The 13,957-nt window shown below is 42.2% G+C and overlaps 2 protein-coding genes across 2 annotated transcripts; one reads left to right on the top strand and one right to left on the bottom strand.

Moving 5' to 3' along the window:
- Positions 1 to 427: 427 nt before the first annotated feature.
- On the bottom strand, positions 428 to 1,576 carry LOC118575199 (speckle-type POZ protein-like). The gene is given in 1 exon segment (XM_036175848.1): positions 428 to 1,576. A coding segment is annotated over 1 exon segment (1,149 nt).
- A 5,097-nt stretch (positions 1,577 to 6,673) lies between these two features.
- On the top strand, positions 6,674 to 7,579 carry LOC118575201 (speckle-type POZ protein-like). Its single transcript, XM_036175850.1, has one exon. The coding sequence runs from the start codon at positions 6,674 to 6,676 to the stop codon at positions 7,577 to 7,579; it is 906 nt and encodes a 301-aa protein (XP_036031743.1).
- Positions 7,580 to 13,957: the final 6,378 nt, after the last annotated feature.

The following is a 13,957-nucleotide window of genomic DNA, read 5'->3' on the forward strand; positions in this document are numbered from 1 at the left end:
AAAAGTTCCCCTGCAAGAGCAAAAATTGCTTTTGCCAATTGAGTCATCTGTCCTGTCCCAAACACAGAGTTTGGAGAAAAACTTTCTTCATTCTCTTTGCTTCTCTTGTAATCAAACATTCTTGTTTATTTTCTCCTCTCTGAGTACTTGAAGGTATCTTCTGCTCAGTCCAATCCAGATAGGTTTCTCCAAAAAAGCCCTGTTGTAACATGGTTGGTGCCAACAGTTGAAAGGAATTTCAGATTCCAACTCCTTAGACAAAAATCAAACGAGTAAACAATAGTGTAGAGGCTGTGTAGATTTTACCAGAGTCCATGTCTCCCCTCCCTCAACCTGCCTTTCGAATCCTTTAATCTGTATTAAGCCTCAACCACCATCTGCTTCTCCCTACTTTCACTGGAAATTCTCCACACAAACCCTAGTTGACTCAGGTATCATTGGTAACAGCATGACTGCTGCTTCTGGAAGACAAGGGTAAGACAAGGTTTGCCAGGTGCTGGGATTGCTTCACACGTTTAATAGGGTGCTCAAGGAAAGGACAGTGAGCAGGCATGGAACCATTAGCTTCAACCACTAAGTGGGGATATGAGCCCACCACTGTCTTCCAATCTGATGTCTCAGACACCTCAGAAGCATTTGCTGTAATGAAATCCAGTGTCTGGGTTTTCAGATGCCCTGAGCTGTGGAGGTCAGCCAGGAAGAGAGTGTGGGCAACATTCTCCACAGAGAGGTCCCTGAACAGGGCATCCTCACACATGACCTTCAAATGCTCCAGGCCATACATGTCAGCAGCTGCCAGCACAGCAGGTGCCATGCTGTCCAGGTCTGGTGCTGTTCCCATGTAAATGAAGTCAAATATTACCTTGAAGACTTGTGCCTCCAGGTCAGGGATCTCTTCGCGATTATTCCTGCTCTCCTCCATGTCATGTTGAAACATGGCTCTGAAAACTGGAGAGCAAGCTGCTAAGATGGCCTTGTGAGCCTGAAATTCTTGGCCAGCTTCCACCAGGCAGCAGTCTGTGAATAAGGAATTCTCCCACAGCTCTCCTAGGACATCTGCCAATGTGCATCTCAGAACTTGAATCCCTGGCTTCCTGTTCTGGTCAGAGATTCTGAATGATTCATGCATGATGCTCACATTGCAGAGGAGGCTGAATTTGTCATCTGTGAGAAGTGCAGCCACATTGGAAAAGAGGAAATCTCGAAGTATGTACTTTTTGAATCCACAGCTATGGCCTGGCACAAACCTAATGGCTCTTGGGCTCTTCATAGTTTGTTTTTTCTCTCCTTAGTCGCTTATGATCCAGAACTGGAACTTTGCCCAAACATGACTCTTTAGACAGCTGAGCAAAACTAGATTAACTGACAGATAATCTGCACTTACTTCATCAACTCCATTTGGGTATACTGTCAAACACCATTTGTCATTGGCTCCTGTTGAGAAAGTTGGACTTCTAATGATTTCTTGCCTTTCCTCCACAAAATTATGGAAGTTGCTGAGGGTCCACCTGTAGGAGAAATTCTGAAGGCTGATTTGAGTGTGGACCCATTTCTCTAGTGTTCTATCTCCTGCCATTTCTCCTCCAGATAGTTTGCAGGTTAAACCTAATCCAAAATGAAGAAAAAGCAATTGTTTTCTCTTCCCCCATGTGATGTACAATAATAGATAGGATTTAGATTTTAACTTTTTGTTTTACCTCTATTATCTCTTTAATGGTGCTGGAAAGTTGGATCTCTGATATTTTCCATACAGATTTCAATACTAGTTTCACAGAAGACAGTCTAGGCTACTAAGGACTCTTACATCACTCAATTTTTGGTCTAGATAGAATCATAGGTCAATAGGTAACTGGTTTTGAAAATTATACACAGCTGTTGAAAATTTTGGAATATTCTATACACTCATATCAAAAAATGTTGTACTATGGTTCTCTAGAGTAACAACATATACAAGGAATCTCTCTGTGTATGAAGGAAGGGGATTTATAAGAATGACTCAGGGCTGAAGTCCTGCTAATCTCACATTGGCTAGCTGTGAAGGGAAAGACCAAGATTCTAGTACTTACTCAGTCCAGAATGTTGGATGTGTCCACTGCTGTCCAGTATGTTCTGGTTCCCAAATATTCTCTACCACAAGGGATGGGATGGACTTGCTGCAAGGTGAGGGCAAGCAGGCAAGAGCTTCCTGCTTCCATGTCCTTTAATAGGCTTCCAGCAGAGGATGTGGCCCAATTTAGGGTGTGTGTTCCAACCTCAAGGTCTGGATTAAAGGTGTGTGTCTTCAGGCCCAGAGATCTGGATTAAATGTTTATATCTTTCTACATTCAAAGTCTGTACTTGAAGTGTATCTACCCACTTCAATTGAAGTAAAACACTTCTCACTTTTGTGCCCTCCATTTTAGGGTTTTAGTTCATTTTATGTCTCATTAAATTTGGAACCAAGAATAACCACCATAAGTGTATTTTGCTATTTTGGTTCATCTTAAATAAAATAGGGATGGTGTCCATTCCTACACAGCTATTGTTTCCTCTTCTCAGGGTTTTACACTAATCCTTCCACTAACATGATCCAGAAAGAGGTATCTTCCTTTCCTAGTCAGGCATCTCAGTGTTCACAACTTGGAGAACAGGATGGAAGAAGTCATACATGGTGATCAAGAATCAGGGACGGGGGAACATGTGAAAGTGGCAGTCTTTTTCCCATCCAGACTCACAGTCTCTGGGATGTCTCCACTTACTTTAATTCGTCCTCTTACCCCTCCCCATGCCCCCACTTTCAATAATCCTCCTTAGAAACACTGTTCCAGATCCTGTTAAGGGTGTGTTATGAGAAGATCCTAAGTGCTTCTCAGTTTCATCTTGTTGAGTGCCAAGATTCAGCTTCTCAATATCTCATAATTTTCATCCTTCATTGTTGAGTTCTATCCTCTTTAAACTTTGAACTTCTATGCTTACTCTGCTGGGCCTTAAGTGGGACAGTATTCAGGTTTCCAAACGGTGCAGAATGTATTCAACAGTTACCAACAATGGGCTTTTGAGACTGTTCCCTTTTGTTTGTAATGAGTAAAATGTTCCCCACAACTATCTCCCTCCAGTTCATCATGTCTGTAGGGACTCACTAAACTTATAGTACTTGACAATATCTTCAGTGATTCAATCCACTCAGCAATTCCCAGCCTACCTCTCCTGAAATCTGGCTGTGATCTTGTTCTTCCTTCAATCCAGGATAAATCAATCAACTGGTTTGGATCTCTGAAAATTTGGTTCCTCATTTAGGAATCTTTGGCACATAGCTCACTAGTAGCCTCAGTGACTCTTTTATGTGTTTAGGATCAGGAAGCAAGTGCTGCAGAGTTGGAACATTCTCTGATGAGGGAACAGACTCCTGCTAGAGGCTCAGTACAGGATCTTTTCATAAAGTTTCATTCTAAGAATGGAACTGGAGGAACTTTTATTTCAGGTAGGTGGTTCTCTGGGGGACCTGGCACAACCAAAATGATTCAGTCCCCAACAGGAGAAGGCACAAATCTTAAGCAGCAGAGGTGTCCACACACCAGAGAAAGCCAATGGTCAATACTGCAAAACAAAACTGACAGTAACACTTAGAAAGATTTGGAGACAAACACACACAGAGACAGAGATAAACAGAGATAAACCGAGAGAAAGAGAGAGAGAGAGAGAGAGAGAGAGAGAGAGAGGGGGGGGAGAGGAGACTGCTTGAACATGGATTTAAGAAAATATATAAAGAACTCAAAAAGCGAGATATCAAAATACTGAACAATACATTTAAAACATGGGCTACAGTGAATTCTAAATAGAAGATCATGTCCCATTCTGTAGGCTGTCATTTGGTCTTATTGCCCGTGTCCTTTGCTCTACAAAAGCTTCCCAGTTTCAACAGGTCCCATTTATTGTTGCTCTCAGTGTCTGTGCTAATAGTGTCATATTTAGGAGGTGAACTCCTGTCCCAATGCATTCAAAACTGCTTCTAATTTTTCTCTTCTTTTTTTTTTTTATTATTAAGAAATTTCCTACTAACTCCATGTACCAACCACAGATCCTCCCTCCTCTCTCCCCTGCATCCCCACATCCCCCAAATTGTGGTCTCCCAAGGAGAGTCAGCAGAGCCCAGCACACTGAACCTAGGCAGGTCCAAGCTCCTACCCACTGTACGAAGGCTGTGCAAGGCATCACACCATAGGCACCAGATTCCCAGAAGCCTGCCTACAGACCAGTGACAGAAACTGATCCCCCTGCCTGGGTGCCCCACAAACAGTTGGAACCAAACAACCATCTTCCATATAAAGAGGGCCTAGTCTAGGCCCATGGGGCTACACAGCCACCAGTCCACTGTTCATGGGCTTCCACTAGTGTGGCCTGTCATCTCTGCACATCCTCCCATCATGATCTCAACGTCCCTTGCCTGAAGTATTGCTCCTCTCTCTCATCAGTTGGATTCCTAGAGCTCAGCCTGATGCCTGGCGGTGGATCTCTGCATCTGCCTCCATCAGTCACTGGACAAAGTCTCTATGATGACAGCTAAGTTATTTGCTAGACTGCTCACCAGAGTTGACCAATCTAGGCACCCTCCAGGCTACTGCCAACAGACCAAGGTGGGGTCATCCTTGTGGAATCCTGAGAGCCTCCCTACCACGCTGCCTCTTCCTATGCCCATAATGTCCTCACCTACCATGGAATCTTCAGCCCTGCCCTCCAACTTTGTTCATGTTCCTGGTTGACCCTCCCATTTCGCTATGTTCTCATCCCCCAGTCTTTGCCCCCTGACACCCTCCACACCCAGTCTGTTCATGTAGATCTCATCCACTTCTCCTTTGTAGGGTCTTGATCTCATGGCACAAGAGATCACTTCCTAAATATAATACCAGTAGCACAGTCACTGAGAGCAACAATTAATAGGTGGGATCTCTTGAAACTGAGAAGCTTTAGTAGGATGAAGGAAACTTGTCAGAATGGCTAAAATCAAAAACACTGAAGAAAGCTTATGTTGGAGAAGATGTGGAGGAAAGGGAACGCTTCTCCTCTGTTGGTGTGAAGGTAAACTTGTACAGCCACTCTGGAAATCACTATAGCAGTTTCTCGGAAAATTGGGACTAAGTCTTCCTCAAGACCCAGTTATACCACTCTTGGGCATATACCCAAAGAATGCTCAATCTTACCACACAGACATATGCTCATCTATGTTCATAACAGCATTATTTGTAATAGCCAGAACCTGGAAACAACCTAGATACCCCTCAATTGAAGAGTGGATAAAGAAAACTTGGCACATATACAAAATGGACTATTAGTCAGCAGTAAAAAAAAATGATAATATGAAATTTGAAAGCAAATGGATGGAACTAGGAAATTATCTGAAAGGGAGGAGGCAAGACAATTAATGAAAGTGTGTGGAGCCATCCCAGGGAATGTGAGTCTGGAGGAAAGAAGACTGCCACTTTCAGAGTTGCTGCCTGGCTCTGCTTCTTGACCACCATACACGAATTCTTCCATGCAGATCTCCAAGTTGTGAACATTGAGACCCCTGACAGGGTAAGGAAGCACCTCTTTCCCCGTCATGTTAGTGGGAGGATTTAGTGTAAAACCCTGAGAAGAGGAAATAGCAGCTATGTAGGAATGGACACCATCCCTATTTTATTTAAGATGAACTGCAATAAGCAAAATACACTTGTGGTGGGTTTTGTTGGTTCCCAACATAGCAAGAGGTAGAATTAACTAAAACTTTAAACTAGAGGTCACAACAGTGAGAAGTGTTTTGCTTCATTTGCTGTAGGTAGATCTATTTCAAGGACGGATTTGGAAGTAAAAAGAAACAAACATCTAATCCAGGGCTCTGGGCCTGAACACACAGACACCTTTAATCCAGATCTTGAGATTGGAAGACACACCCTAAATTGGGCCACACCCTCTGCCTATGAAAGGACTTGGAAGCAGGAACCTCTTGCTATTTGCCTGCTTGCCCTCACCTTGCAAGTCCATTTCTTCTCTGGCAATAGAGAATATTTGGAACACCAGCAAATACTGAAGACCAGCGGGACACATCCAATGTGCTAGACTGAGTAAGTACTGGAATCTTGGTCTTTCCCTTCAGAGGTAATGTGGGATGAGCAGGACTGCAGCCCAAAGTCACTATGATAAATCCCCTTTGATGATATATAGAGAGATTCCTTGTATATATTCTGTTCCTCTAGAGAACCCAAGTGCAACATTTTGGATATGAATTAATAGAATGAATGATCAAAACTATTCAAAAGGTGTGTATAATTGTCAAAGCAAGTTACCTGTTGACCTAAGATTCAATCTCAAAAATAAGGGAGTGGTGAATGTGGATCTAGTAGCCCAGACTGTGTTCTCTGAAATTAGCATTGAAATCTGGATAGAAAATATCAGAGACCCAAGTTTCCAGCCTTGTAGAAGAGGGCACAGATGAGAAACAAACACTGAAAATCAAATCCTGTCTGTTACTGTGTCTCACAGGGTGAAGAGGAAACAGTTGCCAGTTCTTCATTTTGGATCCAGTGAAACCTTCAAAGCACTACCTGCAGGAGAAATGGCAAGAGCTGAGATAGCCCAGAGATGGGACCACACAGAAATCAGTGTTCAGGATTTCTCTTATAGGTGGACCATCAGCAACTTCCCTGATATCACTGAGGAAATGCTGCAAAGCATTAGAAGCCCAACTTTCTCAATAGGAGCCCATGACAAATGGTGTTTGAGAGTAAACCCGAACAGAGTGGATGAAGAAAGTGCAGATCACCTGTCAGTTTACCTAGTGTTGCTCAGCTGTCTAAAGAGTCATATTTGGGCAAAGTTCCAGTTCTGGATCATAAGTGCCGAAGGAGAGAAAACGAAAGTCAAGAAGAGCCCAAGAGCCTTTATGTTCGTGCCAGGTCAGGACTGGGGTTACAAACAATTCATTCTTCGAGATTTTCTCTTGTCCCACCCATTTTGGCTTCTCCCAGAGGACCAGCTCACCCTCGTCTGCAAGGTGAGTGTGGTCCAGGGCTCTTTGAGCCTCTCTGACCAGAACAAGAAGCCGGGAATTCTGGTTCCCAGATGCACATTGGCAGATGACTTAGGAGAGCTGTGGGAAAATTCCCGATTCACGGACTGCTGCCTAGTGGTAGCTGGCCAGGAATTCCGGGCTCACAAGGCCATCTTAGCAGCTCGCTCTCTGGTTTTCAGAGCCATGTTTCAACATGACATGGAGGAGAGCAGAAAGAATCGTGTTGAGATTCCTGACCTAGAGACACAAGTCTTCAAGGTAACGCTGGACTTCATTTACACGGGAACAGCACCAGACCTGGACAGCATGGCAGCTGCTGTGCTGGCAGCTGCTGACAAGTATGGTCTGGAGCGTTTGAAGATCATGTGTGAGGATACCCTCTGCAGGAACCTCTCTGTGAAGAATGCTGCCCACACTCTCTTCCTGGCTGACCTCCACAGCTCAGGGCAGCTGAAAACCCAGACTCTGGATTTCATTACAGCCCATGCTTCTGAGGTCTCTGAAACCTCAGACTGGAAGACAATGGTGGGCTCATATCCCCACTTAGTGGTTTAAGCTTATGGTTCCATGTCAGCTTGCTGTCCTTTCCTGGAGCACCCTATTAAATGCTTGAAGCGATCCTAGGACTTGGCAAACCTTGTCCTACACTTGTCTCCCAGGAGCAGCAGTCATGGTGTTACCACTGATACCTACACAGCCTCTACCCTGTTGTTATACTGGTTTGATTTTTGTTTAAGGAATTAGAATCTGAAATTCATTTTAACTGCTGACAAAAAGCATGTTACTACAGGGCTTCTTTGGAGAAACCTATCTGGATTGGACTGAGCAGAAGATAAGGTCAAGGACTCAGAAAGGAGAAAATGAACATTAATGTTTGATTACAAGAGAAGCAAAGAGAATGAAGAGAGTTTTTTTCCAACTCTGTTTTAGGACAGGACAGATGACTTAGTTGCCAAAAGCAATTGTTGCAGGGGACCTTTTGTTCAGTCCTCCTCTTTTCTCCATGGGCACATCCATATCAAATATATAAAATACCCAAATAAAATATCAAATGAATAAAAAGTGTAAAATCAGCTTATGGATTCCAGTGGTGTTTCATGTTGAAGATGGCCATTTTAGTCCATCTAGCTGTGCTCAGCTGTGAGTTGGTGCAGTGTCTTCACACACACACACACACACAAATCAATGAGACACTAAATAATGAATTCTGTTACACTCAGAGATTGGTGCCTAGTCCAATGGACATCAGTTGGGATTTCTCCAAAGCTGTTGGGAGCAGTTCCTGAGATTCATAGCCAAACATTGAGCACAACTCAGTGAACCTCAAGGAAGAGGGGAAGGCAGAGTTGTAGGAGGCATCAAAGACACAAGGGGTACAGAAATCACAGGGTCAACTAAACAGGGTTCATAGGGGCTCACAGACACTGAAGAGGCAATCAGAAAGCCTGCATGGGTCTGTACTAAGTCCTCTGTGTACATACTGTGCTTGTTTAGCTCAGGGGCTTTGGGGGAGTCCATGGCCCTACTGCAGCAAGGTTCTTTGCCCCAACAAGGTTCCTTGACTCTTTTTACTGTTGAGCAACACTAACTAAACTGACAGGTAATCTTTGCTTTGCTCACCAATCATTTCTCGCTGTTTTCTCTTTGTCATTGGCCCCTGGTGAAAAAATTCAGCCATTTCCCTCCATCACCAAAATTCATCTGCAACACTCTCACCAACTCTCAGAAAACCCTTAGCCTTGTGATTTTGGAGTCATAAAAACTCCACTTCTCCTATGTTCCTGGCTGTTCTCTCAGTCCAAGCATTAGGGAGAAACCTACCATGGCAGATAATGAAGCTAATTTAATTTGACTCAAATATTTTGACACAATTAATATTGAGAGGAATAAATAGTCTTGCTTTTCATTAAATTAATATTAAAGGTAACCTTCCAATGTCATTTGTTTCAGATTAACAGTATGGTTACTGTGATTCAAGAGAAATTAATGAACCAGGCATTATGTGAAAGTCTAAGGCATTGATCAGAGTAGTCTGAAGGGAGAGGCTGACTCAACTCTGCTAGTCTGAGGTCTGACTTGGTCCAGAGAGCAACTTCTAGGAGAGCCAGACATGCAGAGTGGAAAACAATTAAAAATGAAAGAAAGAAATAGGAAGGAAATCATGATTACCTCTGAATTCCTGCTAAAATATTCCAGATGCCAATGATTTAGAAAGGAACTAGACTTTCAGAGCTGTTGCATCCTCTTTAAGAAAGTAACTGTGATGGTATGGAGAAACGGTTCATCATTCAAAGGTGCTGAACACCTTTCCAGAAGCCTGTCATCCAATTCAGTTCATTAAGAGGTCAGCTGACAACAGTCAGTAACTGCAGTTATCAGGTTATCCAGGGGCTCCTACAGCTTCTTTTGGCCTCTGAGGTACCATAAGCTCATCGTGCACTGACCCGCCTATGTAACATGGCCCAGACATTAGCAGGTCCCCATGGGTAAGCACAACTGTCTTCATGAAGGAAGTACCATTCAAGGTGCAGAACCCAGCACTTGTATTAAAAAAAAAAAAGAAACCCCTGTCACACCTAAAACAAAGGCTTAATCCACCAAAGTCCATAGTTATAGGAATATTTCTAAATGTTCAAACCTTGCTTGAATTATAGTAACATTTTTGGCTTCTGTAGTGCCATTTTGGGCTAACGTCTTATTGACTGAAATTTTCAACCCAGAGTTGGGAATTTTGCTTAAAAGTCCAGACTGAGAAAGGCTAGTTGCCGCACTAGAATCCCAAATACCTCATGTGTAAGCCAGCTGGCTAAGAAAGACTTTCTATTTTCCTAAATCCATTTTCAAATTGTCTCTTCTCTTCTCTTCTCTTCTCTTCTCTTCTCTTCTCTTTCTTCTCTTCTCTTCTCTTCTCTTTTTTTTCACTTCTCTCTCTATCTCTCTGTCTCTCTGTGTTTCTCTCTGTGTCTCTGTCTCTGTCTCTGTCTCTGTCTCTCTCTCTCTCTGTGTGTGTGTGTGTGTGTGTGTTGTCTGCAAGACTTTCTACACTTTACTGTTAGTATTGTTTTACTGTATTGACCATTAGCTTTCTATGTTTTATAGACACCTCTTCTGCTTAAAACGTTGCCTTCTGCTCTTGGGAATCTGAATCACTCTGGCTGTGCCATGGCCCAAAAGAACCACCTACCTGAAATTAAAGCTACACTTGTTCCATTCCTGGTGTGAGAAACTATATGAAAAGATCCTGTACTTGAGACCCAGGCAGGAGTCAGTTCCCCATTGAGAAAAGTGCACCCACTCTGCAGGAGCATGCTCATGGAAGCTCAGAACTTACAGGTGGAGTACTTTTCTTTCTTTCTTTTTTTTTTGTTGTTGTGTTTTCATAGATTTTTTCTTTTATTATTATTAATAGTAGTATTGTTATTATTATTATATTATTATGTGTTTTAATTTTACACATCAGCCATGCGTTCCCCTGTCCTCCCCCTTCCGCCCCCATACTCACCTTCCCCCACCTCCTCCCCTCCATTCCCATGTCCTCCAGGACCAAGGCTCCCCTGGGGATTCATTTAAACCTGGTGGATTCAGTACAGGTAGGTCCAGTCCCCTCCTTCCAGGCTGAGCATGTGTCCCTGTGTAATTCTAAGGTTCCAAACAGCCAGCTCATGCACTAAGGACAGGTCCTGGTCCCACAGCCTGGATGCCTCCCAAACAGTTCAAGCTATTCAATTGTCTCACTTATCCATAGGGCCTGATCCAGCTGTGGGCTCCACAGCGGTTGGTTCATAATTCATGTGCTTCCATTCGATTGGCTATTTGTCCCTGTGCTTTTTGCAATCTTGGATTCAACAATTCACCCTCTTACAGTCCCTCCTCTTTCTCCATCATGTCATTTTTTTCCTTTGAGTTTGTTTATATGGTGTATTACATTGATGGATTTTCGTATGTTGAACCACCCTTGTATCCCTGGGATGAAGCCTACTTGATCATGGTGGATAATTGTTTTGATGTGTTCTTGGAGTCTGTTCCCCAGAATTTTATTGAGTATTTTTGCATCAGTGTTCATGAGGGAGATCGGTCTGTAGTTCTCTTTCTTTGTTGCATCTTTGTTTGGCTTAGGAATCAGGTAATTGGAGACTCATAGAAGTAGTTTGGTAATATACCTTCTGCTTCTATTGTGTGGAACTATTTAAAGAGTATTGGTATTAAGTCTTCTTTGAAGATCTGGTAGAATTCTGCAGTGAAACCATCAGGTCCAGGGCTTTTTTGGTTGGGAGACTTTTAATGACTGATTCTATTTCCTTAGGGGTTATTGGACTATTTAAATCGTTTATCTGGTCTTGAATTAACTTAGGTATGTGGTACCTATCCAGAAAAGTATCCACTTCTTTTAGATTTTTCCAGTTTTGTGGAGTAGAGGTTTTTGAAGTATGACCTGATGATTCTCTGTATTTCTTCATTGTCTGTTGTTATGTCCCCCTTTTCATTTCTGATTTTGTTAATTTGGATGCTCTCTCTGTGTCTTTTGGTTAGTTTGGATAAGGGCTTGTCTATCTTGTTGATCTTCTCAAAGAACGAATTCTTTGTTTCACTAATCCTTTGTATTGTTCCCTTTATTTCTGTTTTATTGATTTCAGCTCTCAATTTGATAATTTCCTGGCATCTGTTCCTCCTTGGAGACTTTGCTTCTTCCTGTTCAAGGGCTTTCAGGTGTGCTGTCAAGTCACTAGCATGAGATTTCTCCAGCTTCTTTATGTGGGCATTCAGTGCTATGAATTTCCCTATTAGCACTGCTTTCATAGTGTTTCATAAGTTTGGGTATGTGGTGTATTCATTTTCATTGATCTCTAGGAAGTCTTTAATTTTTTTCTTCATTTCTTCCTTAACCCATTGGTGATTCCGTTGAGCATTATTCAGTTTCCATGACATTGTAGGATTTCTGTAGTTTTTTCTGTTGTTAAAATCTAACTTTAAACCCTGGTTGTAGTTAGAGTTTTCCTGCCTGGCCCAGTCAGGACAAATCTCTCTTACCCGCCAGTCCCACAGTTGCTCAGACCCAACCAAGAAAGCACACAGAAACTTACATTGTTTAGAAACTGTATGGCCGTGGCAGGCTTCTTGTTATCTACTTCTTCTATCTTAAGTTAACCCATTTCTGTTAGTCTATACTTTGCCACATGGCTTGTGGCTTACCGGTGTCTTTACATGTTGCTTTTCATGGTGGCGGCTGGTGGTGTCTCTCCCCAGCCTTCTACTTCCCAGAATTCTCTTCTCTCTTGTCCCGCCTATACTTCCTTGCCTGGCCACTGGCCAATCAGAACATTATTTACACAGAGCAATATCCACAGCACCTAGTGGTCCAATAAAACACAGGAGGTTATTCCAATTGTTTTGTATCTGTTGAGATTTGTTTTGTGGACAAGTATGTGGTTGATTTTAGAGAAGGTTCCATGGGGTGCTGAGAGGAAGGTATATTCTTTTTTGTTCGGGTGGAATGTTCTGTAGATATCCATTAAGTCCATTTGAGCCATAACATCAGTTAAGTCCATCATGACTCTGTTAAGTTTCAATTTGGCAGATCTGTCCAGAGGTGAAAGTTGGGTGTTGAAGTCTCCCACTATTAATGCGTGGGGTTTTATATGTGATTTATGCTTTAGTAATGTTCCTTTTACATATGTGGGTGCCCTTGTGTTTGGGGCATAAATGTTCAGAATTGAGACTTCATCTTGGTGGATCTTTCTTGTGATGAGTATGTAATGTCCTTCACCATCCCTTTTGATTGATTTTAGTTTGAAGTCTATTTTGCTGGATATTAGGATGGCTACACCAGCTTGCTTCTTAAGACCATTTGATTGGAAAGTCTTTTCCCAGCCTTTTATTCTTAGGAGGCATCTGTCTTTAAATTTGAGGTGTGTTTCTTGTATGCAGCAGAAAGTTGTGTCCTGTTTTCATATCCATTCTGTTAGTCTGTGTCTTTTTATAGGTGAATTAAGTCCATTGATATTAAGGGATATTTATGACCAGTGATTGTTCATTCCTGTTGTTATTTTTATTTTTTGGTGGTAGCGTGTGTGTACTTCTCTTCTTTGGGGTTTACTGCTGTGGTGTTATCTATTGCCTGTGTTTTCATGGGTGTATCTGCCTTCCTTAGGTTGGAATTTTCCTTCTAGTGCTTTCTGTAGGTCTGGGTTTGTGGATAAGTATTGTTTAAATCTGGTTTTGTCTTGGAAGGTCTTGTTCACTCCATCTATGATGATTGAAAGTTTTGCTGGGTATATTAGTCTAGGCTGGCATCCATGGTCTCTTAGTGTCTGCATTATATCTGTCCAGGTCCTTCTGGCTTTCAAAGTCTCCATAGAGAATTCGGGTGTTATTCTGATGGGTTTGCCCTTATAATTCAATTGGCCTTTTTCCTTTGCTGCCCTTAATATTCTTTCTTTATTCTGTACTTTAGTTGTTTAATTATTATGTGACGAGAGGACTTTTTTGGGGGGTCTAGTCTGTTTGGTGTTCTATAGGCTTCTTGTATCTTCATAGGCATTTCCTTCTTTAAGTTGGGAAAGTTTTCTTCTATGATCTTGTTAAATATATTTTCTGTGACTTTGAGTTGGTATTCTTCTCCTTCCTCTATCCCTATTATTCATAGGTTTGGTCTTTTCATGGTGTCCCAAATTTCTTGGACATTTTGGGTCATGACTTTGTTGGTTTTAGTGTTTTCTTTGACTGATGAATCTATTTCTTCTATGGTATCTTCAACACCAGAGATCTTCTGTTCCATCTCTTGCATTCTGTTGGTTATACTTGCCTCTGAAGTTCCTGTTTGTTTACTCAGATTTTCTATTTCCAGCATTCCTTCTGCTAGTATCTTCTTCATTTTTTCTATTTCCCTCTTCAGGTGTTGGACTGTTTCCCTTGCTTTTTCATGATTTTCTTTCA

This window comes from Onychomys torridus, unplaced genomic scaffold (assembly GCF_903995425.1).
Source record: "Onychomys torridus unplaced genomic scaffold, mOncTor1.1, whole genome shotgun sequence".
Taxonomy (NCBI): Eukaryota; Metazoa; Chordata; class Mammalia; order Rodentia; family Cricetidae; genus Onychomys; species Onychomys torridus.

Bases quoted from the DNA above. Each gene is read 5' to 3' on its own strand.
- LOC118575201 (XM_036175850.1), top strand. From the start codon at position 6,674: ATGCTGCAAAGCATTAGAAGCCCAACTTTCTCAATAGGAGCCCATGAC.